Genomic DNA, 27903 nt, shown 5'->3' on the forward strand with positions numbered 1-27903 from the left:
AACTCTTTTGCTTGCTTTCCTACAGGTGTTCCTGGAAGCAATTCAAGTTTAAAGAAGAAAGCTAAAGCATAAGCTAAGTAACCCTTTTCCGTTGGGAAACCCAAGTCAAAGGTTATTTGGGCTTTCATTTGAAAGCGTTTGACTTCATTCTAAGCAAAAATAAAATAAAAAATTTCATTTCTCAAATAGCAATACTTTGAAGGCACTGGTTGTTTATGTATCTCATGCTTATCTTATGTGTTTATGGTTATTGCTCATATCAGGTTTGCTTATAAATCTTAAATAAATAATCTATTTAGCTCTAACAATTCTCCTAGAAACTCACATCTTTGTTTTTAACTTAACTCTCCATTAGGGACCGCCCCCCTTAGCTAACCTAGGAGAGAGTTGGGATTAGTGTGACAGCCCCTTATCTGAGTTCCCTGCCACCAACCACACCTTGTGGGGTTGAAGGCTTTTCTCACTGACCTGTAGGTAGGTGTAGGCGGCAGGGTCAACAGGAACCATTGCCGAATTCAAACCAGTCTACCAGAATTGGATGAAGAAGGTTCAATCTGGCTCCAACCTGAACATGTTCTTGACACGCGAGAATGGCACCTCCGCAGCCACACGATCAAGGAAGTCCTCGTCAAGTGGAAAGACACCTCTCCGAAAGATGCGACCTAGTAACCAGCCACTGTCCTTCAGCAGTTTTCGCAGCTTCAGCCTTGAGGACAAGGCTATTCTTATGGGGGAGGGCATGTTAGGGTCCAACCCTAACCCCCTTATTTATGTAATAGGGTGGAGTCATAGTTATAGTAGTTATAGTTAAGTAAAGAGTCAATAAAGCCCATATTAATAATTGTAAGTGGTTGACCCGCATTTAAAGAAGGGACCACAGTCAGTTGCAAATGGGCCATGGTTTTAGATAGTGGTATTAATAAGAACCATGGTATTGACCCATGGTATTGCATGTATGAATCCTATATAAAGGATAGAGACTCCCCTCGAGGAGCATCGTGTCTTATTTTGTAATTGAGCCTAGCTCTATTGGAGGTTGTCCCCTCGAAGAGGCAAGTGAACATTGCATTCCTTTCTGAATAATAAAATACTTCTTGTTCTTTCTTATTGTTCTGTGTTTTGGGTATATTTCTTCGCATGCTTGGTATTCTAGTATCTTCTCGCAGGTCAAGAGCATAACACAAGGGTTGTCCTATTTCGACACCTTTCCTTCTTTGTGTCCCCAAAGTCATTCTTAAGGGGGTATGTTAGTGTTATAGTAAGTTAATCTTGTCTCGATGACTTGTGACCCTTTAATGGGTATCATGGTCCCAAGGGTTATGCTTGTAAATCCTTAGTGGTTAGTTTATGGTCACATTGGTTGTTAGTGTGTAGTTCTAGTGATCCCACATCTAGGGTTAGGGGCTAGGCATAATGTACCATAACACAAAGAGATCTCAACCTCATTTACAATCACCAAGGCTCAAATCAATTTATCATTTAATAACATTTATTGTAATGTATTACCTATCTTGGTACATATATACTCATGTATAAGATACATACGCAAGCTCATCTTTATCATTATGTCATGGATTTAATCATAATGTTAATGCCCTTACTTTAACATTTTATTCCCTTTGTCTGATAAGAGTACTTATCTAGTCATCGAGATAAAACATTGACATGTTAATGAATTAAGTTCAAATCCTAACAAGCATAAAACCTTGAATTATAAGCTCACCAAATTTGACAGATTCCATATAAAACATTAGTTTAAAAAAATAGTAGTAAATTATATAGTCTATCTCCAATAAGAAAAATATGAAACCCAATGCATATACATTGGTTGTTCACTGAGGGGCTACATAGCAATTATTAATTTCTTGGAAGACAATGAGCATTTAGTCAACTTTTGAAGACAATCCTATGTTATCAAGATTTTTTTTTAATTAGACTTGTGATGTGACTTTCTTTTCTATGTGGTTCATGGACCCCAAAGATTAGTGACTACTACGTCCATGGAAATTTTATACCAGCCAAATCCACCCAAAGGGATCACTTCATGCCAGCTCAACCACGGAGCCTAACCCCAAGAGTGTCGAGAGAATTGAACCCATAGCCAATCAATAGCAAAGGTGATTAACGTCAAAATCAACCAATTGAGGTAACCCTCAGGGCTCACGATGTGACTTATATACAATAGAAAATAAATAAACATTATTAAATATCACTAAGTTAGGTTATTAACTAATATTAAAATATATAAATAATTAATAGAAGGAAAGAAGGGGATCAATAAAGGACAGTGCATAATTTTTATTACAGATTATATTAGACCACTCATTCCAAATTGGGCATAACAGTGGTATCAAAGCAATGGTGATGATGTTTCTTACAGTGGTATCAAAGCAAGTGTGCCACACCAAGGGGGATATGAACTGATCACCTACCGACATGGAACAAGCCCAATTCCCAACATTGGAAACAACCAATTGAGCTAACCCCTGGACTATCCAATTATTATATTTTATGTATGTTAAACTATTCTAGTAATAGTAATTGTAGTTATGAACATCACATCAATAACAACCATTTAAGAATGTACATATCGTCAATCCTATAAAATATTTTTTTTAAGCTTAGAATTATATATTATAATGTTCTCTTTAAGCTTGACTGGGCCTAATGGTTAAGAGCATGTTTTTCCACCTAAGAGGTCACAGGTTCAAATCTAGTGGGGGATAGAGTATGTACACCTTTGTACACTTTAGTAGCCAAACCACAACGTGGAGGCAGGTCCCTTGTGCCATGAACAAGGGGATCTCATACAAGAATTTGGTGTCTATCTTGGCCATGACCTAGGTTTAGATTTGTATATTCTAGTGAACTTTTGAAGTGCACATAACTCAGGCACACTGCATCTCTTGCTTTTTCAAATACTTATAATTTATTTAGATTTTAGTATAGCTAGTGAATTATTTATATTTTTATTTTGGACTGGTCAAAATAGCTTTTTGTTATAATTTTACTGATTACTTGTGTTCTGATCTTTAACATTTAGTTTCTTATTGTTAAATTTCAAATAAAACTGCAAGCGTTAGTTAATTGTTAGTTTGTAAAGATTGTTCTTTTGTTTTTACTTTTATTTAGCTTAAGTGTTTTCTTAAATTATAGAAATCAGGGTACTGAATTTCTTACTTACATTTACATTTAACAAAAAAAAAAAATCCTTAGGAAATAATGATAAATGACCAAACATTCCAAGCAAATGTTATGAACATAAATTATGTAAAAACAGATAATAAATAATAACCATAATAATATATATATAATAATAAATAATAAGTAAATTAACTAATGGTTAGTTAGTTAATAATGAAAAGGCATGTCTAAAAGACATGCCTGTTCGTGAAAGGGTACTTACCTGGCTATATATATAGGACCCTCATTCTCATTTGTACTCATCATATATCAATTCTTTTATACAATATACAATTTACAATTATTGTCCTACGATGGATGTCTTTGTCTATGAAGTATTTTAAATATTTCCGCTGCGTATACGACTTTTGGTCATTACATTGGTATCAGCACTGTTTGATCCTTTGAACGTTCAACCACTAAAGAGAACCAGTCTGATCCGGCCTTTGGCCATTAATCCTTTGTCAACCTTGTTGTCGTCACAATTGAAGCGTTTTGCTACACAAAGTTGGAGTTTCTTTGTTTCGTCATTCAAGGCTTTGGCCATTAAAAAAAAGGAAGGAAAAAATAAGATAGTCAAAGAAAAAAATAAAATAAAATAAAGATTTAAAAAATATATATATAGTCCGATGTAAATTTTGAAATTGAACATTCATATATATAAAAAGGTTGTACATTATTGATAAAAAGTGCATGATAAACTTAAGAGGGAATCTTTCCAAATATCTTTAAAACTATATGTAAGAGAAGGAAGAGTAGATAATATTATCTTGATTCTTCATTAAGTGGTTTACAAACCTGTGGTTTTAGCAACCCATGATAATTGTCCATGGTATTTTCAAGGTAAAAGAAAAACAAAAGGAATACAAAAAATCTATATGTGAATGATAAGTTTTATTTTTTACATAGAGAAAATTAACCGAGTCAAAGGCACACAAGTGGACATATATTTTATATTATACCCCAAGGAGGTGAACAGCCACATTTCACTAGGGTTATAACTTTTCAAAAAGGAAAGAAAAGAAAAAAAAAAGTTATAAATAAAAGATATGTAAAGAGAAGTTTTATATTATAAAGGGGTATTTTAAAAAAAAATTCAAGTCATAAAATTATTGAAAATATATATAAATACAAAGTGGGTATTATTATAGAAGGTTACTTAAAAGATCCATATATTAAAGTATATTAAGGGTTAAATTTAGAACTATAAAGAGAAATAAGGATAACAAGTTATACCATTATAAAAGCATTATAATAAATATAAGGTGCAGTTTATTTAAATAGTGGAGCTATATTAACTTATTTTAAAGTGGGAAAAAATATATAATTGAGGAAAATAAAATTAAAGGAATTTATAAAGGTGTTCAAGTTTATCAAATAAAAGGGCACTTATTTTAAAGAAGAAGTCCATTTTTGAAGAAAAAAGTGAATGGAGCCTAATTCTAAAATGATGAAGGAAAGATGATTTTCCTATAAGGGTGTTTTAATCACACATAACAAGTTAATTACATTAAGAGGGACTATCCAAGGGAAAAAAGTTAATATTGCTATTAGTACAAGTCGCAAGGAAAATTACATCAATGTTAATCTAACAAATCAACTATTAATTCCAGAGTCAAACATAGGAGAAAGGAGATATTTGTGGAAAAAAAGAATATGAAATTAATGATTTACAAGTGACCATTGATCATTATGAGTACATATCTCAATTTAGTGTCGTAACTATGCTTGATGAAGAGGTTGACATAATTCTCGGTCGAATTTGGTTCAAAGAATTAAGTACGTTCATTTTAAACACTGAAAAAAATTATTGATGTTCCCTTACCAGAGGAAGATAGTGACATTCCAAGACATGACAACGAAATCAGAACTGATAATGCCTTCATCAAAAGATCTTAAGGATATTTCGAAACTAATGTTTCAAGAGATTCCAGAAACAGTATCAAGGAAGCAAAAAGAACTTGAAGAAGTCATATCCAACAAAAATAAAGAAAATTTGTGTTTGAAGGAGCATAATAAAAAACTACTTACGCAAGTGAGAAAATGTAACGCTAAGAAGCACAAATTAGAACAAGAAAAAGAAAATTTTGACAAAAAATTCAACGGAAGTCTATCAAAGAAAGAAGAGTAGAATTTATGCTTAAAAAACCTTAAAAAAACATTATTAGAACAAATCAAGTGTTTAAAAGACGAGAAGCTTGAAGACAAAAATAAAGTTGACTCAGAAAATGAAGAATGCTTACGTCTCAAAAATCATAACCAAAATCTGCTCAAACATATTAAAAAACTTAAGGACAATAAGAAATCATTGAAGAATAGGTTCGAAGAAATTGTCACAAAAGAAGCATCAAAATCGCTAGATGTAGTAGTCCAAGTTGGGGAAGAAGAAACAAACATTGATCCCACTAATCTCACAGTTCAGGAAAATCCAAATCCTACTGAAGTAAAGACGTACTCAGAGGTTGTCGTTCAAACGATGAACACTCCAAATGAGGATTCAGTAATCAATTCAACAACAACAATGCCTGAAGGAAATCAAGAAATTGCCATAAAAACGTTAAAGGAAGTTCAAACAAGAAAAACTCCTTATCTACATCCGAATCACAAGAGTAGACACCTTAATCAATCTACAAAACATAAACAACAAACTTATGTTCCGAAGAATACTGAAGTGAGCTCAATTCAATCTACTAATAACAATTCGTTACAAAGTTCCAGTGATCAGAAGATTCCACAGAAGGTTAATCTAGGCTGGTCTGATCCATTCTCAATACGACAATTTTATATATCACTTCAAGGATCATATCAACTTGTATCGACAAAGATGAATGTTCCGAGACGAGAAGGCATTTGTAGCAAAAAAAGAGATCAAGCAGAAGACATTCGTAGCAAAAAAAGAGATCAAGCCCTTTCATCAACAAGCTTTTTGAAGGAGGAGGCAATGTTATGAACATAAATTATGTAAAAATAGATAATAAATAATAACCATAATAATATAAATACAATAATAAATAATAAGTAAATTAACTAATGGTTAGTTAGTTAATAATGAAAAGGCATGCCTAGAAACATGCTTGTTCATGAAAGGGTACTTACCTATCTATATATATAGGACCCTCATTCTCATTTCTACTCATCATATATCAATTCTTTTATACAATATACAACTTACAATTATTGTCCTACGATGGATGTCTTTGTCTACGAAATATTTTAAATATTTCCGCTGCGTATATGATTTTTGTCGTTACATATATTTTTTTAAGCTTAGAATTATATATTATAATGTTCTCTTTAAGCTTGACTAGGCCTAATGGTTAAAAGCGTGTGAGGTCACAGGTTCAAATCTAGTGGGGGATAGAGTATGTACACCTTTGTAGACTTTAGCAGCCAAACCACAAAGTGGAGGCAGGTCCCTTGTCCCATGAACAAGGGGGTCTCATACAAGAATTTGGTGTCTATCTTGGCCATGACCTAGGCTTAGATTTGTATATTCTAGTGAATTTTTGAAGTGCACATAACTCAAGCACACCACATCTCCTGCTTTTTCAAATTCTTATAATTTGTTTAGATTTTAGTATAGCTAGTGAATTATTTAAATTTTTATTTTGGACTGGTCAAAAGAGCATTTTGTTATAATTTTACTAATTACTTGTGTTCTGGTCTTTAACATTTAGTTTCTTATTGTTAAATTTCAAATAAAATTGCAAGCATTGGTTAATTGTTAGTTTGTAAAGATTGTTCTTTGTTTTTACTTTTATTTAGCTTAAGTAAATTCTTAAATTATAGAAATCGGGGTACTGAATTTCTTACTTACTTTTACATTTAAAAAAAAAAATCCCTAGGAAATAATGATAAATGATCAAACATTCCAGGAAAACTACTTGAGGTCAAGGCTGATGTACAACACAATGTTGCTGCAATATGTTAACAGTAAATTTGTGACAAACCTTACTAATCTAAAGAATAGCCTTGATGCAAGTACTGATAATTTAAAGACCTAGATAGAGTCCACAAGGGAGCAACAAACCCAGCTAGACTTCATGATACATCAATAACATTCAAAATTAAGAAATGGATGTGGTCAGACATTATTAAGAAATGTTAGATTGGAAAACCTAGTAACTACAAAAACCTCCTGTATCGAAACAACCTAGTAACAACAAAGATACAATCCCACAAAAACCACCTACAAATAAAGAAAAACAGAAAATAGATATACAAAATTGTCAGATAATGTAGGAAAATTACAAGGAATGAACTTATCAAAAATAGAAATAAGAACATTTACGGCATGCACAAGCTAATTGAGACTTTTAATTTACACTACATACCAGAGGGGAAAAAGATAATGATAACTATTAACGACATTACACATTGATGTTGAGGCATATCAATGGTAGCAATAGATAACATAGAAAACAAAGTAAAATTATAAATATACTTGGAATATCTTTAAATTACATCCTACCCATCAATGCCTTCTTACCTACTTTGACCAATCGTTTTACCAGAAATTCCTTATAATCCTGTCCCCTCTCATTCACCATAATCCCTTACTATCCACTTCAACCAATCCTTTGACTAGAAATAAGGGAATAACCTTAAATCTGTCCTTCCCTTTATTTATGAAACTGATGACCCTATTGAGCAAAGTCCCTAGGCTTGACTCCGCATAAAGACCCATTTTAGCCAAAGGGTCATAGTTGCATAAAAACCCATTTTGGCCATACGGTCATAGTTGATTTTTTACTAGAAATTATAGAAATTATGTGCATTTTTCCAAAGTTGGCCAAAGGGTCATAGTTGATTTTTTACTAGAAATTATAAAAATTACGTGCAAATTTTATATTTTTTGTATGGAAAAATGCACATAATTTCCATAATTTCTAGTAAAAAATCAACTATGACCCTTTGGCATGTTGTTGTTGCCTTGCACACACACCTAAGTTAGTGATAGAAGACCTTAACCCCACAAGGTGTGGTTGGTGGCAAAATCAAGAGATGGGGTTGTCACTGTAATATTCCTACTGGAAATTTACAATGATAAACAAAGCAAATGCAACAAATTCAACACAATAAAAATGTGCACATATCAGGGAACCAGAAATGAGCGAGAAACACGCCAAAATGGGCCAATTTTATTATATAGTTGAAGGAGTACAAAATAGATTGGAGTGAGTGCACTTGGGCTTGCTTAGAGCAAGCTACAAGCCCCAAGTGGATGAATATCAGCTGCCCAAATGATGTAGAAAGCTCCCCAACAAATGACTGCGCTAGCCCTTGAAGAAGTACACTATTGGCTGGGTTGGGACCTCTATTTGACTCCTCAAATATGCCCAGAAAATTCTACCAAATTATTTTTAAGATCCTCGTCAAAAACCCAGAAAAACCCAGATAGGGTTTGCTCTAGTTATGACGCTCCAAAATTGATCCCAAATGAAAACTTCGGCGACCTCCTAGGACCACAAACCTGTAACTTGCACATTACAATACAACGTTTTGGGAGCAGGTGCAATGGGCGTAGGGTATCACCCATGTTTTTTGTAACAGTAATATTCCATTCATAAAAGTAAATTTATGCTAAGTGCAATTCTAATCTATATGCAATCTATTCTAACATGAGAGCCTGAGATGATGATAATAGCTATGCAAAAGGAATATGTAATGCTAGTATACAATGCATGAGCTAAGTATAGTCATATAGCCAATGTAACCAGCATATCATTAGATCAATATAAAAACACTTGTCCTTATGAACCATCATGAGGCAGAGTACCCAAATATCACATTTTCCATCGCAAGATTTACTTGACGAATGGTAAGTGTGGGAGGCAGGAACATATGGGGACTATGTATCAAGGATCATGGATGAGGAGGGAAAAGAGGAATCCAATTTGCGACACCTTCCCTGCAACGAGAGAATGGAGAATTCAATGACCAAGCTCATAAACTTTCAATGAAGAGCAAGAGGAGATAGATGGCTCATTCATATCCACAATCACATCATCCAAATTATCGAGGAAAGAACAAGGTGTGCTACAATCATCATATCTTGGAAGAACCATAACCCCCTACCTTCAGGTGGGCAAGCTCACCCCTCCTTCAAACTAGGGTGGTGACTTTCATCACATGCCTCCTCTTGGCTGTCATCATCAATGGTACACTGAATGTTATGTTGGTCAAACATGAATAAAAACACTCTCTCACTAACATCAAGGGGTTGAGGATCCTTCTCAATCCTCGCTATATATGGGTTGTCCATTGATTACCCGAGATGGTCATCAAACTTTTCTTCAACAATTGTAGCAAGCTGAACATCGCTTTGAAACATAAAGAAGATGCCCTTCCATTCGTTAGGATAAAACTCATGACTTGGCGGGCATTGAGAAACCTCATCTTAATTAATGTGGTCATCATCTCTCGGCATTTCCATAGAACTCTCTTCTTCTTGACCATCATAGTTGATTCCCCAACCAGCAGCCCAAAACACTTCCATAGATTCATCATTTGCTTGCCCATCCAGGGGACAATAATCTTCTTTGTTTGTGACTTCTTTAGGGTCACCCCAATCGTCCTCTGCCACATCTAGCTCTAGGATTTCTTCGGAAATGGGGTAACACTGTCAGTGGTTTTGTTGCGGATTTCATTGTCTTTCTTATACAACATCACACAAGATGTTAATTGCATAGTTCTTGTAAGCGAGCTCTAGGAGAAGGATGTCTATAGGATTCTCTTCATGTTTATGCCACATTTCATTGAGCTCCTTTCCTTGCTTACTACATAAATTCAATAGGAAAGTCTTATCCGTTCACTCCTCGACTAGCTGCCTGCAACACTACCTATATTCATTCAAATTCTCTTGAAGTATTTGGAGATTTTCAGGATTTAAAACCTCATCATCATCTTGGTCATCATAGGGAAGATCAAGTACCACTTCTTCATCACAAGAATCCCCCAGGGTTTCCCTTATGCGGTCCACTAGGACAATGTCAATTTGCTAATGGCTATGACCCTTGCCGATATTTGCAACTTCACTTTCTAAGGAGCCCCCTTCATCAAAATCCTTACCATGTGTTGAGAAATCAATGCTAGTAGGAATTAGGGTTTTGATTCCTCTTCTTGATAATTACTTGTGAATTATGTTGCCTTTTTTTACTTCTTTATTAGATTATGTTTCATCAAGCAATTACCAAATTATATGTGTATGAGGATCACAAGAACAAGAGACACAAGATGTAGGCGGATAGCCAAGGCAAAACCCCTATGAGGGGAAAACCCAGTCAAAACTCTTCCTTCAGTAGATTCAAAGACAAGATGAGATAATTCAAGACTCTTTGACCTAGACATAGACTTCCTCCAACCACCAAGTCATCCCTTCTTTTCTCTCCAAGTGATAGCTTCCCAGTAGCAACTTCAATCTAGAACTTCAACCTTACAGCAATAGAATTTCGACCTCCCTGCAACAGAACTTCGACCTGCAATAAAATTCAGATTTTCGACCCCTGCAAATGCCTAGTAACTTTGCACGTGTGAGAGATAGATGGCCCAAAACTTCGATTTTGTCTTCCCCTGCAATCTTCTTCCTTCTCTAGGAATTTCGCACTTTTTCTGCCTCTCTTTCTTGTGTATCAAACTTGTTGAGTGAGTGGTGCAAATGGATCGAAATGCCTCTCTAAATATAGCCTCTTATGTGGGTCGAATTGCCCTAATGTAGGACAACTTCATCAGGATAGGGCCAACTTGGTGTGGAGGTGTCAAATGACCTATTGGACTCAACAATAATTATTTTTACATGATACAAAAGCCCAAGAAGGGTCTAATAAAATTGACAATGACTCTATTGACTCAATATAAAACCTAGAAGCCTAAAATGGAGTCTTTGACCTAAAAATGAAGAACCAAGCATGAAATCCATGCTTTAATAAGTCACTTTTATTAATAATAAAATTTCTTTTGACAAATAAATTACATTATCCAATAATGAAGACCGAACCTAGTTACATTCTTCAACACTCCCTCTTAACTAGGGAGGTATTCATATATATATACAAGTACATGGAAGATCTCAAAAACACATGGACTACGAACAGTTCAGGCACAATCAAAGCCACGGACTAGATACCTGACCAGGGTTATCTATCCAGGTGGGACTAAGATGGACTAAAGCTTTCAGCCAGTCTAGGTACCATCAGGCTTACTAACTAACCATCAACCCAGGGATCTAGGTGTGTATCCAAGGTCAGAGCTCCAAGACCAACGCCACCCTCCCTCTTCGGGATCAGGACATCAAACACACAAGCCGGCCAAATGTCCTCCCAAGCATCCGCCATTAGATTCATCTCTCCTTATCAACTGAATTCGCAATGTCAACCAATCCAAGCATGCTTCTAAAATACTCAAACTTCTTATTCGGAAGAGACTTCGTCAGCACATCAACTACCTAGTCATTTGTTGGAATATACTATAGCTTTACAACCCCATCTTGTACAAAACTTCTAATGTAGTGGCACTTGTTGTTGATATGCTTTAAAGCAACTCCTTTCTTACATGCAAGTATTTGGAGTTATGTGGCAAGTTTAATTTAGTTGTTTAACAAATTTGCTTTCTTTGGGCTGCAATTGTCTCACTATAAGCTCATTTGTTATCTTGCTTATTTATTTTCCAAGCATACTTTACAAGCGAGCATTTACTTTTCTTTAACTTCATCTCATTTCCCATTGCTATAAGTTTATGGTTTGTGGCATTTACTTGGAGCAATTTACAATTTCATTTGCTTATGAAGCTTATGTTTATGTGTCTTGAACAATTTTGAAGTTGTATCATTGTAAGTATCTCCAATTTACTTGAGGCAGTTCCTCTTTTGCAAAGAAAACATACTTGCATCACTTTAATTCATTTTCAAGCTAATCTCCTTTTCCAATTGAAGTTACATTTGCAATTTACTTTGAAAACTATCTCATTTCCATTATATTGAAGCATTGCAAATCTCTCTTGGGAAAACTTACTTGCATTACATTTAGGCATTTTTAGCTAGTTTGCATTTTAACTCAATTAACCTCCAAGCATAAGCTTGGTTGATAGACATCATAGGGAAAAGACTTTCTTGGAAAATTCTTCCAACTGGTACGAAGTAAGGTAAAGAGTTTGTGACCCTTGCAGTTATGGAGGTGGTTTGTCCCCTTGTAGGCACGAAGGCACACGCTGGCTCGTAAGATTGAGGGGAAAGGTATCGTTAAAGACATCACCATGTCATCAGCCCCTCTTACTTACAGTCACCCCAAATTTTACCCTTTGGCAAGAGTTCAAGAGGAAAATCTCTCACTTAGAATAGGCATTTAGCTTAAAATTAACCAAGATAATTGCATCTAACCTTAGTTAAGTGTATTTCATATTAACACACTTTACTTTTCAAACGATTTTACTTGCAATTTATTTATATACTTGCCATGATCAAAATGCTTTGAATTGATTATTTTGTAATATCTCATTTGGGCAAGAACCATATCTTTCATTTTGCAAGTGAAGTTTTAGCTTGTTTCATTTTGCAATTTATTTTATATTGCTTCTTTACATGCTCTAGCATTGGGAATGGTTATACTTCAAAAACATTTCTTTGAAAGCAATTTTAAATCTTGCAAGTGATATCATCTTTTCTAACATCTATTTGATTGATAGGGTTACTTGTGTTTCACTTTGAAACATTTCATTTTTGGAGCAAGTGTTATTTATTTTGAAGTAAAATTGAAAGCACTGGTCATGTATGCTTATCTCTGATTTATGTGTTAATGGTTACTTCATTTCATATTGCTCGTTATATTTTCTCATAATCTCAAGTAATCCAAATTGACCTTTAACATCTCCTAGAAACATCACATCACCTTTTAACTTAGTTTTTCATTTAGGGACCACCCCCCTTAGCTTACCTAGGAGAGAGGATAAACAGGTAGAGTTGGGAAGAGGTGACAACTGCATCTCTTAAATTCGCCACCAACCACACCTTGTGGGGTTAAGGGCTTTTCTCACTGACTTAGGTGTGTGTGCAAAACGGCAACAACATGACCAACACTGACCTAATTGACTTTTGACATTTTGACTAGCGTTGACCAACAACAATGTTTGACTAGGTTTAACTGGTGATTTGACTTAAATGCTTGGCACATATTTCTAAACAAATTATGATTTGTAAACCTTGCTGAAAAGACTTTCTCCTAACAAAAGATTGTTGGGTTTTCTCCCAAATTGGGTTTCCCAAGGTAAAAATATTATGTCCATGGCTATCTTTCTATGATCTTTATTGTTTTCGATGCATTTATAGTTGAAATTTTATGTGTGTAATTATTCAATATTATCAATGTAATGAGAAATATTGTTTGAAAATTCATTAGGAAGTAATTATCAGAAAAGAAAATTGTATTCTACTTCACATGTTATAGAATTTCAACACCTTCAACCACTAGATCAAGTATGGCATGAAATAGAATCAAAATCCTTACTAAGGAACTTATTGTAGGGCCTAGCAAGAAGGATTAAAATTTTACCCAAACCAACAAAGTAGAGTGTGCAAAAAGAGTCTCCAGAAGTCCTCCTTCCAAGTGACAAAGTTTCCCTTCAAATGGATCAATCTTAGTAACCTTGTGGTGGCCTTAAGTAATCCCAATAATTTGTTTAATGATGTCGAAGAAAGGACAGCTTCTAAGTCAAAAACATTTACCACATAGATCATTAGGGGACTTTTGAGGTCTAAAATGGGCCTCCTAAGAAAAATGTACAACCAAAATAAACTTTATAAGAACCAATAGAATTCAAGATGATCATGTCAACCATGGGGGATGATTCACCATTTTTGGAGTAAAAAAGTAAAAAGATTAAAAAAAATAATAATAATAATAATAATAAAACTACTTTTTCAACTTATCTCCATATTGGTTTACTAAAATTTCAAGCGAAAACACTCATTAGATGCATAATTTGATCCCTCATCCAAGGAGTACCCATGTTGCATACTTTCGATGGACCCTGCTACACGAAAAATGAGAAATACATGAAAAACGTGATTGCAAATCACGTTTTTTCATGTATTTCTCAGTTTTTGTGTAGCAGGGTCCATCGAAAGTATGCAACATGGGTACTCCTTGGATGAGGGATCAAATTATGCATCCAACGAGTGTTTCTGCTCAAAATTTGAGTAAACTAATAGGGAGATAAGTTGAAAATACGAGTTAAGAAAATAGTTTTTTCTTTTTTCCATCTAAAATTTGATGATGTCATCTAATCTTATTTTATTATTTCCACTATTATTTTATAATTTCCTTGGGAGGCCCATTTTAGACCTCAAAAATCCCCTAATGAAGCCCTTAAAACCAAAAATGCTCCAATAAAGATATTTTTATTAAGCTCCAAGGAGCAGAGTGCTCTCACAATCCAACCATGAGACCAAATGAGGAAGCAATCCTCTATTGTAGAGTGAGATCTAACTTCCTTTGCAAAAAAATATCATTATTTCAATTGATTCCTTACATCTAGCCTAAGAAAGTTAATTCTAACTAACTCCTAAAATTAAGTAATCTAACAGATCATTAAAATTAAAGCGCTCAAGCCACATGTACAATGAAACATGGGTAAATCCCTCAAATAGAGGGGTTGATCCACCAAGGAAAACATAAATGGTCAAAACCACCAACATCTAGCCTCCACATCTTCCAAGGTTGTTGTAGATGGTCAATGACACTTGAAAGAAAGTGGTGCAAGACTCAAAACATGGTGAATGGTCCTCTTAATCCAACAAGGTCTACAACATCCCCTTTCATTAGTACAACGACCTAATGAAAAGGTGAGAATGTTTCATCAAAAGTGACAGCACCATGCTAACAGCTCCAAAAATCACATGAAATAATGGTCCAACACCTCTAAATCATGTCCCAAAGAGGACCCATTGTCATGGCTTGGGAAAAGGAACTCCATGAAGCTTATGAGATGCTTCTACAATTCAATATTTGGGTAATAAAACCCCATCAAGCTAAGTGACGTCAAAATACAATGAAGAAATCCTCCCTGTACTTTCTGATTTATTTCTTCCTACTTGTTCGGTTAATTAACAAGTTATTTACCATGTAAACACTGAAAATAAATACAAGTACAGTCTCAACACATACAGATCATCAACTGAAGAAAAAAAAACAAGCACACAAGTGACACCGTTATATTTGGACTAATGTCCCCGAAAAAAACCCAATGCGGGAAAATCAGTGTAGCTATCTGAAGGTTTTATTATTAAGCAGTTTCAGAATACAATCTGGGTGCCAGAAATGGCTCACCCAATAGAGAATGCTCTCGGCAATAGTACCTCTCAGTCGGAGACAGACATCAACCCTAATCTACCCCACGAAATCTCCTAGCGTCAGCCTCTCTGGCCCAGCGTCAGCCTCTCTGGCCCAGCGTCAGCCTCTCGAGGCTCTGCGTCAACCTCTAAAGCCTCTGTGTGTCCCACACTGGCCCTCCTCGGGCTCTGCACAGCTCCTGGCTGCCTCTGCGTGGCCTCTGGCTGCTTTTGCGTGGCCTCTGGTGGCCTCTGGCTGGCTCTGCGTGAACCCTCTCCCGGCTTCTGCGCTGATGCTCCCAGTACTATCTCTGCCTCTCTACTACTGCATTCACTGCCCCTCAGCTGCAACTTTGATCACTCCTTCGATTTCCTCAGCAAGCCCTGCCCCAGAAAATCGAATTCTTGATCAACTCGGTGTGTTCTCCAAGTGACCCTCAAGCCTCCTCTTATACTTTCCTCGTTGACAATTCAACGACTGAGATTAAGTCTCTAATCAACGGCTAAGATTAGATCTAGCTTGATCCATGACTTTTGGACCATTTTAACTCAGTTTTATATTAATTCACATTAATATTTTATTTTCCCTAATAAGTTTAGACTTAGGGACTCCATTAAAAATATTAATTATTTTAATATCTCCCAAACTGGTCACATTCTGCCCAAATCATTTCTGGGTATTGGAGATCTCATGTGCTTTAGCCTCTCCCCCAATTTTCATGGCTAGAGCACATTCAATTGTACCCCAAATCAACATTCCCTCTTAGCAAGGACTGTGCTCTAGTAATACTCCTTACTAAGCATCACCCTAATCATCCGGCATCGGTCCTTGTGCTAATGCTAGGCCTGCTGCCCAACATCCTTTGCACTGTTGCATCATGTACTGCTACCCATGGCCCTGCCACTGCCACTACTGCATCTGTACGGCAGCTCCCTCTGCATCTGTGTTGCTGCCCATGGCCCTGCCACTGCTGCATCTGCACTGCAATCCCTCTCATAATGCTACATCGTGATGCCCATAGCATTGCCACTGCTAACTGCTGCATTGCAACTCAGTTACTGAGAAGTAAGTAACTGATCTCCCAACTCTGACATCTGTCAGTCCTGCTACTCCTCTTCAAGTGGCTCCCATAGCAAGGTATAATCCAAGAGGTTGGGTACCTCGAGGATCTTTCCCTTCATCGCATGTAGTTTGTCTGACTACAGCTCGATGTCTCCCCACCTCTTCTCTCGAGGTGCATGAGCACTCATGGCACAGCCATCCTCTGTCTCCACTTCTTTCTCCGCCCTTGCTGGCGCAGCCTTGGTCTCAGAAGCCTCTCCCTTGCTCTTCTTCCTCGAACACTGGCTCGCATAGTGACCCAGTTCCCCACAGTGGAAGCATTTGACCTTGGAGAGGTCCTTCTTCTTCTGTTTCTCCTGCTTTCCCTTAGATGCTAGGGCAACATCCTCCTCTTCCTCCTTCTTGATTCTGACCCCCTTGCTGCTACTTCCCACCTTGGTTAGCCTTTTGATCTCTTCTTAACAAAGAGCCACCCACAGTTCCTCCCAATCTGGAAGGGTCGACCTACCCAGTATGCTCTGGACAAATACCTCCCAATCCTCTGAGACTGCATTCAATGCGGTCCTCACCATCATCTCCTCATCTGGCATGGCCCCTATGGAAGTCAGCGGATCCCAGATCTTCTTCAATCGACCGAGGAAGGTATCTATCTGTTCTCCCTTCTGCATATGATATGACCGTAGTTGATTTTCCAGTAGCATCTTCCTCTGCATGGAAGTATGCTGATACAATTTCGCCAAGGCCTCCCACATCGCATTTGTCATGTCCTTTTCGGCAATATGTGGTACTACATGGTCCTTGACCCCGTCAAGGATGATGCTCTTGGCCCTCGCCATTGCCTCCTGTTACTTTTCTTTCTCATCCGAGTCATCTAGGACTGCTATCGTGTTTAAGGCGAAGTGCTTGAAACTATTCCTGTCTAGAACGGACAAGATCCTGACCTTCCAGACTACGAAGTTTGAGGCTCCGTCCAGTCTATCCTGATCTCTTACCCCATTCACTGCTATTTCGCTGCTCCTCTTCCGACTCTTCTGAGTCTCTCTACTTCCCTCCTGGAAGTTCTCGGTGTGACTCCCTTTGAGCCTCGATTTCCCTCCTGGAAACCCCTCTGCCAATGTCGAGATGCCCCCACTCTGATCGTTAGTGCAGCTGCACCACTAATTCGGATTTCTTGGCTAGAAATCCTCGGCAACAACTCCCTCCTCCTTGGTCTTGCCCTGTTAGGTACTATTCTAACTACAGTACCCCACCAAATTCACTCTGCAGCTTAACCACAGCCTCCTATGCCCCAGCAAATTGAAGGTTAGAGCCTCTAGTCTCTGCGCAATCTTGGCACCAGCAAAATCCGCACCTCCTGGCCACGGGCGTCAATCTTTCCTCATTGAAAAAGATGACCAAGCAATGCGTAGGTCAGGTCTGCTCCTCTTGCCACTGCGTTGATCCTCTTCCCAGCTCGAACTGATGATGCAGGGACTGCATCACCCCTTCCTTGCTGCTTTTCCACTAGGAATAGCTTCTGTCACTCAGGACAGATGTTTCTGCTGCTGCTGCTCTGCTCGGCTGATGCCCTCAGTTATCCTGTGATCTGCAACCTCGTTCTCATACCATGTTGGAATTTCTAAGTCTAACTATTAGAAATCCTTCCTGTACTTTCTGATTTATTTCTTCCTACTTGTTTTGTTAATTAACAAGTTATTTACCATGTAAATACTAAAAATAAATAAAAGTACAGTCTCAACACATACAGATCATCAACTGAAGAAAAAAAACAAGCACACAAGTGACACCATTATTTTTGGACTAATGTCCCTGGAAACCCAATGCTAGAAAACTGGTGCAGCTATCTGAGGGTTTTATTATTAAGCAGTTTCAGAATACAATCTGGGTGCCAAAAATGGCTCACCCAACAAAGAATGCTCTCGGCAGTAGTACCTCTCAGTTGGAGACAGATATCAGCCCCAATTTGCCCCATGAAATCTCCCAGCGTCAGCCTCTAAGGCCTACGTCAGCCTCTCTGGCCCTGCGTCAGCCTCTGGGGGCTCTACGTCAACCTCTGGAGCCTCTGTGTGTCCTACATTGGCCCTCCTCAGGCTCTGCGCAGCTCCTGGATGCCTTTGCATGGCCTCTGGCTACTTCTGCGTGGTCTCTGGTGGCCTCTGGCTGGCTTTGCGTGCTCCTAGTACTATCTCTGCCTCTCTGCTATTGCATTCACTGCCCCTCAACTGCAACTCTGATCACTTCTTTGATTTCCTCAGCAAGCCCTGCCCCAAAAAATCGAATTCTTGATCAACTCGGTGTGTTCTCCAAGTGACCCTCAAGCCTCCTCTTATACTTTTCTCGTTGACAATTCAACAGCTAAGATTAAGTCCCTAATCAACGGCTAAGATTAGATCTAGCTTGATCCATAACTTTTGGACCATTCTAACTCAATTTTATATTAATTCACATTAATATTTTATTTTCCTCCATCAAAAATATTAATTATTTTAATATCTCCCAAACTGGTTAGATTCTGCCCAAATCATTTCTGGGTGATGGAGATCTCATGTGCTTTAGCCTCTCCACCAATTTTCGTGGCTAGAGCACATCCGATGCTACCCCAAATCAACAAAAGAAAGTGGTGCAAGATTCAAAACATGGTGAACAGTCCTCTTAATCCAACAAGATCTCCAACGTCCCCCTTCTTTAGTACAATGATCTAATGAAAAGGCGACAATGTTTCATCAAAAGTGACAGCACCATGCTAACAACTCCAAAAATCACATGAAATAATGGTCCAACACCTCTAAATCATGTCCCAAAGAGGACCCATTGTCATGGCTTGGGAAAAGGAACTCCATGAAGCATATGAGATGCTTCTACAATTCAATATTTGGGTAATAAAACCCCATCAAGCTAAGTGACATCAAAATACAATGAAGATAATCCTCATTTTTTCAAAATACTTCATTCAAGCTATGTCCACATCACATAAGGCATACCAAGATAGTGACATATCATCCACCTCACCCTTCCAAGTCACCGAAGAACCCTAGCATCTGCCACAAGTGTTGTAGGTGCAAATCAGCCCTCAAATGATGTCATAATCAGTCCAACAAGGACAATGATTCATATCCTTCCATGTGGCATGCTAAGGAGATGCCCAAATGTCCATAAGTAGCCCCAAAAATTCCTTGAAAGTGGGACCAATTCCTCGATATGTATGAGGTGTCTTGAACAACATGAACTGCCTTGGGAAATGTATACCTACCCAAAAAATCAGAATTCAACAAGATCATAAAGGGGGGCTATGCCATGCTACAAACTGCTCTACTCACCAAAATTTACTAGGGTACCACTGCGAAAAGCATGGGTAACAAGCCCCATGAAGGATTCGCATGGTTGGAGAGCACCCTATATGGATGAGGAGCATTGTGCAGATTGGAGGAGAGAATCAGACCATAATTGGCATGTGGTAGCTTGAATTCTTGTTTTGAGGATTGGAGGTGGCTCAGGGACACCTAGGGCTTCAATAATATTCTTACAAGGGTAACTGACCCATTGGAGTACATTGCTTAGGATGACCAATGAAGTCCATGGAGCCTTGTGATGGAGTGATGTCGACTTGCTTTACATAGCTGCAGCACCTTGGAACATGACATATGTACTTTAGAGTGTGGCATCTCACTTGTGTTGGCTTACAAGTGCTTGTAAGGGCAAGACCCACATTGTATTGTTGGCCTCCCTTCTCATATAAATAGCGGAAGGAGAGAGTCTTTCAATTCATATATGTCCATTCACTCTCTTGTATTCACTTGTGTTGAGACGTGATCTAGATAAATGTGTGCACTAGCACCTCTCTTCTCTAGAGTCTTTGTAACAAATAAAATATATATAAATAATGTAAAATAATGTATATGATAATAAGCATAAATAATTATTAGTTAACTAGTAATTAGGCTGAAGAGGCATGTCTAAATGAGACATGACTCTTCATGAAGAGACACTTGCCTGATATATAAGCAAGCCTCTCATTCTCATTTGTAAATTCATTATCATTCTTATTCTTATTCACACATTTAATATATAATATTTGTATCCTCATGGATATCTTGATATTCCAAGTCTTTTGGAGTAATTAATTTGTAGAAGGAACTTTGTTCACTTCAGTCTTCACATGTACTCTCTCTCTCTCTCTCTCTCTCTCTCTCTCTCTCTCTCTCAAGTCACAAGGATTTTTCAGTCTTCTAGGAGTATCTTCAAGGCCTAGAGTGAAGGGCATATCTCTCGGATACTGGATATTAAGGTTTTGTGATAAAATTCTTTGGTGGAATTTTCAAGAAGAAAAGGAGGAGAGGACGCCTTGCCTTGGAGGATGTGTTGATTGATTCTTGCAAATTGGATCTTATTGGTTGCTAGAGGTGCTAATCTGCCCTAGCTTGGGATTGGAAAGCTGAGAGGATTTGCACTATCCTTGACAAAAGGCTTTGGTATCTACACATAATATATATATATATATATATATATATATATATATATTGAAACTTGAAAAGAAAGCATTATAAATAAATGAGCAAGAACATTTAAATGACAATCATAAATGTCAAGCAATGTTCCACCATCACTTATATTGGGATTCTCATCATCAGTATCACCCTTTGGAAACACGGTTGAGAGCACCATCAATGCATGTGTCAAACCACAAAATCTCATCTGCTAGCTTTCTTCAAGCCGTCGAACAAGTCCCCAAGCGAGGCCTTCAAGTTTAGAATAGAAAGGATCAGTTCTAGAAAAAGCACACTAGATAAAAATCTCTTTGCCTAAAAGATCTCCTCATGGAGTGATCAACCTGCTCTACTAGGTCATCATAGGTTGTTCTCATAGGTAAACATAACCTGACGATCTATGTACAGTTCAATCACCTTGTTGCTGCTATTTTTAGATGTAATGCCCTAATTTTGCACTTTCTCAAATCACTTAAATTTTATCAGTTTTCTTTGCCATCATTGTATGACCCCATCCATGTATAGCACTTTCTAAAAATAGCAAGTCTAAAGACAGACTTTCCCTGATCACAACCAAAATTCAAACAAATGTTATTCTCCAAAAAGGGCAGAGAGATTCATGCTTAGTTTCCAAAAACATTAAAGCTTTTTAAAATAGAAGCCTTCCCAAAATAGCAGATCCAAAAATCAAAGGTTAACCTTTTGGAAAGCCATCGTATGGGTACTCAAAGCTGCAATCCATCTAAAAATAGTAAGTTTCTAAGGATAGAAACTTTCCCAAAGTAGCAAACTCTCAAAATGGAAAGCACCCTTTTGAAACAATCACCCTCCCATGCATGTCATCATTATACCAGAGGCCTGAAGTCTTTTGAAACAATGACCCTCCAGTAACAATCAATATTAGAAGTAGAAGGTTATTATTATCTACCATCTATGTTGGAAGAAAGTGTTCAACAGTCATTTAGATGAAAATTGAACAAGTTATTAAAATTCAACTAGAAGGTCATCATCATCTGCCATCTATGTTGGAAGAAGGCATTCAACAGTCAACTAGATGTACATTGATCAAGTTATTAAGACGCTAGTTCCACAGATTGAAAAAACACATGTTGCAAACTTTCACAACTCACACACCAAACATCACCCTAGGATTACTAGTCTTCAATTTCTTTAAAAGACTCAAAGTATATAATTTTCAAGATAGACTACATTTATTTGCAATACGTATGATAAAGCCTACACCCAGTGCATAGGGATGTGCATTAATTGAAATAACAAGGAAAGCATAGTTTTCTATTCAATTGGAATAACTGCTAAGCAAGAAACTCATGGGGTCAACCAGACATATAAGCAGCCTCCTTACCAATAGCCCTGCATTTATGAGAAGTGAGACATGTTTATCCTTCACTTCTCCTCCACTTGATAATAGCTCGCACTGCAAACAAGGTATTGTAACTGCCAAATAAGTTGTGTGTAAATACCAAAAAAATGAATAAAATGGTAAAAATAATGCAGTGAAACAATCTAAATTTCCAAGATATTTATTCCTTGTACAATGATTCTTGTACTCATACTTAGTGAACGTGGAGGGATATCCATAAATAGGTTACATTTTTATTTTTTCCAAAAAGGATTGTATGTCTAATTTGTGGATCACCCTTGCGGATATACTACTACTCAGTACCCACTTCCAGTCTAATACATAGTACCAGCTCTAGTGTCTGAATGCTCTAAAAAATATTCAGCTTGCAAAACCAAAGCCTTGGTTCTTGGTTTAACTTCAACACTACACAATGATCTTTCATTCAAGTTTTTTAATATCAAGATTCACTGATATAACTCCATTCCCTTGGCCATAGTGCAAACTACAGCTTTTCAAGGAGATAGGCAATCATGCAATTATGGTTTTCAAGAAAAGCACCCAGTTCTTACACATTGTCCAAAATTCAAATTCACTTGATTATTACAAATGTGCAGAAAATATTAACAGCATGCTTTCATGTTCTTGGCCCATGCATTAATCAATCCAATTAGCAAGTCCATTAAATCCTGGGCATGGTACATCAACCTAGTTGCCACTTCAACTACTCCTGCATAATAAAACTGCTACAAATTGAGGCAATCAAATAACACAAGCAAAAAATTGCCATCGCCACATAATAATCCACGCTTTTGTGAAATAATAAAGACATACATGCATCAAATCATAACATCATTCCACCACTCTAAACCATCACTCAATCATGTGAATACTGAACAAAAATGGTCTTTCAATCAAAATGTAATGTCCTCTTCTAATTAAATTGCCCAAGGGAGGACGAAGTAGCCTATCCAACCCCATAGGCTATAGTCATTTATAAAGGGGGGAACCCATTATTCAATGTTATTGGGGTAACATTGGGTAAATTGGGGTAATTGGAGGAAAACTTGTGGAAGAAGCCAAATTTGGGGCAAAATGGAGGGAAACTTGTTAGCCCCTCAAATTAAAATTAGGAGAAGAGACCCCAAAGGGAATCTATAAATAAGAGAGAGGAGAATCATTTTTCTCATCATGGATTGTTGATATTTCTGATTTGTGAGCTGAGGCTCTTGAGGGTTTTAAGACCCCTTTCTTTCTGATTGGTTTCGGTGGTGAAAGATTCCACCCTAGCCAATCCCTTCTCTCTATTCTGTTTGGCATAATTTTTTGAGGCATCTTTCATCTAGTTTTTGGCAATCAAGGGAGGACTCCTGTGGATTGATTGATCTGAAGAGCAATTCTGTGGCACCGAGGTCTATCTAAGACAATTCAAGGGCAGCGAAGATCTTATCCAGGCAGCAGGCATCCCTTTCTGTGGCAGCATAAGCCTGTTAAGACCATTACAAGGTAGTGAGGTTCTAGACAGTCCTGAAACAGCCCTAATCCAAGGCATGCGGCTACCTGAGGGAGGTTTCCTGTAGCAGCGAGGTTATCTGAAAGTTAGTTCTTTGGCTGCAGACTCCCCTAATACCCTGAATTGTGGCAGCGGCGGTCTTGAAAGTGATTTTTCTGTGGAAAAAAGAAGTTATTCGAGGCAACAAACTGAACAATGGTAGCCAACCACAAGGACCACAGCATGACTCTAATCAGGAGGAAAGAATTGCCCTGTGCTAAGACTTCTTTCTTTTTTGGATCTACATCTCTAAAAAATAAATTCCTTTTTGAGGGGGGCAGGTAATGTCAGAAAAAAATCCAATTGCTAGATACATGGACAAGGAAAAAGCTATCAGAAATGGAGTACAAGCATGTCGGCAAGTGGAAGAGCACATATTGACCAACCAGCGAAAAGGAAAGCAGATATATAAGAGAATATAGCCCCTCTAGTGTTGCATTTAAACCAATAGTGGCCAAGATTCTAAGCACAGTTATTTCAATCACCGTGATGTTCCTAGCATAATAATTTTGGGATTGCTTTAAAGTATGTTCATAGAAATGAATCAATTTCGGAGTTTCTTTAAATTATGTTCATAGAAATGGATCGAACATCAGAAAGAACCCACAAATTTTTAGAAAAAAAAACATTTTTTATAGTATAGAAGAGGGTGTGGATGGGATTAAATTTACAAGTTACGCTGTTAAATTGATATAAGGGGATGAAGAAGGTGAGGGCATGAAAGTTGATAGAAAATGTTTATAAGTTCACATGTGGTACATTCACAGTAGCATGGAATGGAGTCAAGGACAGGGAACGTGTTCCCAAAAAAATGTGCTTTTAGGTGTGAGGAGTCTAAGAAAAGGTATGCACGTTCCAGCTGGGTGCGCACCTTGGAGAAATCAACATGAATAGAAAGGGTGCAAAGAGTTGTGAAAACGAAAGAGAAAGACCCTACTTGCCTAGGCTGCTATCTAGCTCTAATTTTTTTACTTGTTACACAGATGTGTGTTTTAACAATACATTTCCACACAGGAATTGTAAATGGAATATATAGTCTTCATGTGTCTATTGTGCATCTGCAGAAAATGGAGGTTGTAGACTGAAAAGGAACAAAATAAGAAGAAACTGAGGTTAACCTTCAACATAAACAGTGCTTGGAAAGGAGTGTATAAACACACACACACACATGAGAAATAGTTAACATGCATAGGAGAGTAAAATGGATATAAATGAACTCACCAGCTCCAAATGGCTAACACCGACTTGATTCTTTGAAGGAAGAACAAAAGATCTGAACCAGCTAAAAACAACAACTTCATCTGGATGCTTTGCTTCTATCCGTATCCTGGCAGCTTCAACCTTCACATGATATGTTCAGAAATTTGAACCACAAAATTTTTATATCAATCATGCATTTAGTGTTCATATGTCTCTTTGCGTAATAAAAATTGGACAAAAAACATTCAAAGTGGGAAATATATATGACGAACGTGTTGGAAATTTTCCCTAAGCAGAAGACAACAATATACATGATGAATTCATTGAATAGCCACTATACCAATTCATTTAAACTAAGACGGGCAATAACCATCCATATAATCTGCAATACATTTCTGTTTTAATACAAAAGGAGAAAAGATGGAATAAGTCATAGCCAAGCAATTGTTTTTTGTAGGTAGCCCACTGTCAATCACAAAAAACCCAAGATGAATAAAGTCAGAAGATCAATATATCATCCCAGTAAGTTATGTTATTGCTCTTTAAATTTAAATCTTGTAAATCAACTAGAGGGGTGAGAGGATGACATACCAAGTTTGGAAGCATGCAGAATTTCTTAGAACTATGAATGCTCAAGACAATAGCTTGAGTCTCGAGATGCCCGACCTGTTATATAAATACTTTATATATCAAGTTGACCAAAGAATGAGTGATTTTATGCATTGCCTTCTCTACTCCACATGTAACACCCCACTTTTGACAGTCCGCATATTGCAACAAATGTTATTATTTTTTATTTCACATTAGCTGGCTGTGCTAGTTTATGAGATCTATTACTTTTATTATTATAATTTGATTAATGAGGCAATGCGCTAACTATTGGTTTGGGTTTCGGATGCACCTGTCCTCACTGTCAAGGACTGAGATCATGTGGATATAAGGGTGTTTTCTCCTAAGGAACAGCCTTCAATACTCCACTGTGTTGCATGATTTGTACATGTGGTTGTGTTTATGAGGCTGATTTTCATGCTTTAGTATTGATCTTGTTCGAGTCAGTGATTGTTAAAAGAAAAGCTATAGAAAATAATCGAGTGGTAAAAAGAAAAGGAAAAGAGTTTATATATATATATGGAATGCACATTTTTGGAGAAACCCTCCAAGTACTTCCCCTCATACCGAGGATGGTATTTGGGGTTAAGTGGACGTTTGTAGCTTTGGCAACCTAACCCGACAGGGACATCGAGTGAGGCCCAATAATATCAACATAGGCAGCCAGCCTACTTGACCCCATGACCTCTTACTTGTAATTCACAACACTTACCCACTCAAGCTTACCCACTAAGCTAGGAGTGAATTATAGTTACTGTGAGTTTTGAGTCTAATAATAAAAGGAAAGGAAAGAGGAGTAAACTAGTAGCTTAGTAACAAAAGAATTAGGAAGAAATCATAAAGAAGAAGAAAAGAAAAAAATGAAGAGAAAACAAAAGGAAAAAGAAAAAGAAAGATATAGAGATGCAAAAAAGATAGTGAAAAGGGGCAGAAAGGAAATGAGATTCATTCTACACACATTCTTGGGGTCTTGGGTAGGAGAAGAGAAGATAAGAGAGCACAAGGGAAACTCACTAGACATCATTGCAATTTGAATCATGGGAGACTCATGAATCCCCACAAGTCTGCTCAGTGACAGACTCACAGTCAATGTTGCAAACATTGTCACCGGGATAAAATCGGCAAGGGTCCAGAAAACCAAAAAATCGTAAAAATCAGGAAAAAAATGGCAAAAATCGACAAAATTAAGATACCATCAAAATATTGGTAGAAATCGGCAAATATCGGCTACACCAAAAAATTGCAATTTCGCATCGGGATGTTATCAAGATGTTTGCAACATTGGTCACAGTTAAGTCAAGTACTTGGCTGAGACTCAGGACTTGGTCGTTGTAATATCCCTGATTTAGTGAGTGCAGAAGTTACTAAGGAATTTGCCCAATTTTGATAATATTAATAAAGAGGCAAAATATTATTTTGTTAGAAAAGGCGGCAAATATGATTTTATTAGGAAAGGGAGGAAAATATTATTTTATTAAAAATGGTAGCAAAAACTCACTTAGTGAAAAGTGGTCCCCAACAATAAAATATTATTAAAAAAGAGTCTAGAAGCTCGGGGAGAACTCATGAACATCTTGTAGGAGGAGGTTGGGGATCAATTGCTATTCATTCTATTTTATCATTTCTCATTATTATTGAAGAGAAAGCTTGGGAGAACTCATGAACATTTTATAGGAGGAGGTTGGGGATCAATTGCTATTCATTCTATCTTATCATTTCTCATTATTATTGAAGAGAAACTCAAGCGAGTTTCAGATCGAGGAATTTCAAGCCTCGCCTAGTTTCGGTGGACCTCATTGAGGTCCACCGTAGCTAGTCTCTCCAATTTCGGTGGACACTATTGCCAACCTATTTGGATTAATTATCAGAGATTATTGAAGATCTAATCGTGTCTAATTTGCAGGCAATTTTGAGCACCTGGGTCATTTTTACAGGGATTTGAAGTTTATATTTTCTAGGGTTCAGTTCGCCAAAGCAGAGGACGAATTTCCCCAAATCTGAAACACAGCAGGATGTTCGAATTATTCCCTTTTCAGATTGAGCCATTAAAGAAGAGGAAGCCGAATTTACATTATTAAGGAAGGCCGAATTTTATCTCCTGGTGACAGAGGCCGAATTGGTGTTTCCTTAATC

The 27903-nt window shown here is 37.2% G+C and overlaps 1 protein-coding gene across 1 annotated transcript in view; it reads right to left on the reverse strand.

The window, feature by feature from the left end:
* The window catches only part of LOC149228285 (Serine/Threonine-kinase), a 110993-nt gene that overhangs the window by 27244 nt on the left and 55846 nt on the right, over positions 1–27903 (reverse strand). Inside the window, exons 2-3 of the mRNA XM_089375664.1 lie at positions 25183–25302; positions 22413–22484 (exon numbers count right to left, since the gene is read on the reverse strand). Of these exons, the coding sequence (XP_089231790.1) occupies positions 22413–22484; positions 25183–25302 (192 nt within the window). The remainder of the gene's footprint in view (positions 1–22412; positions 22485–25182; positions 25303–27903) is intronic.

The sequence above is a fragment of the Pinus tabuliformis genome, chromosome J (assembly GCF_031772625.1).
Source record: "Pinus tabuliformis cultivar Carrire ecotype Pingquan chromosome J, CPIR1, whole genome shotgun sequence".
Classification (NCBI taxonomy): domain Eukaryota; kingdom Viridiplantae; phylum Streptophyta; class Pinopsida; order Pinales; family Pinaceae; genus Pinus; species Pinus tabuliformis.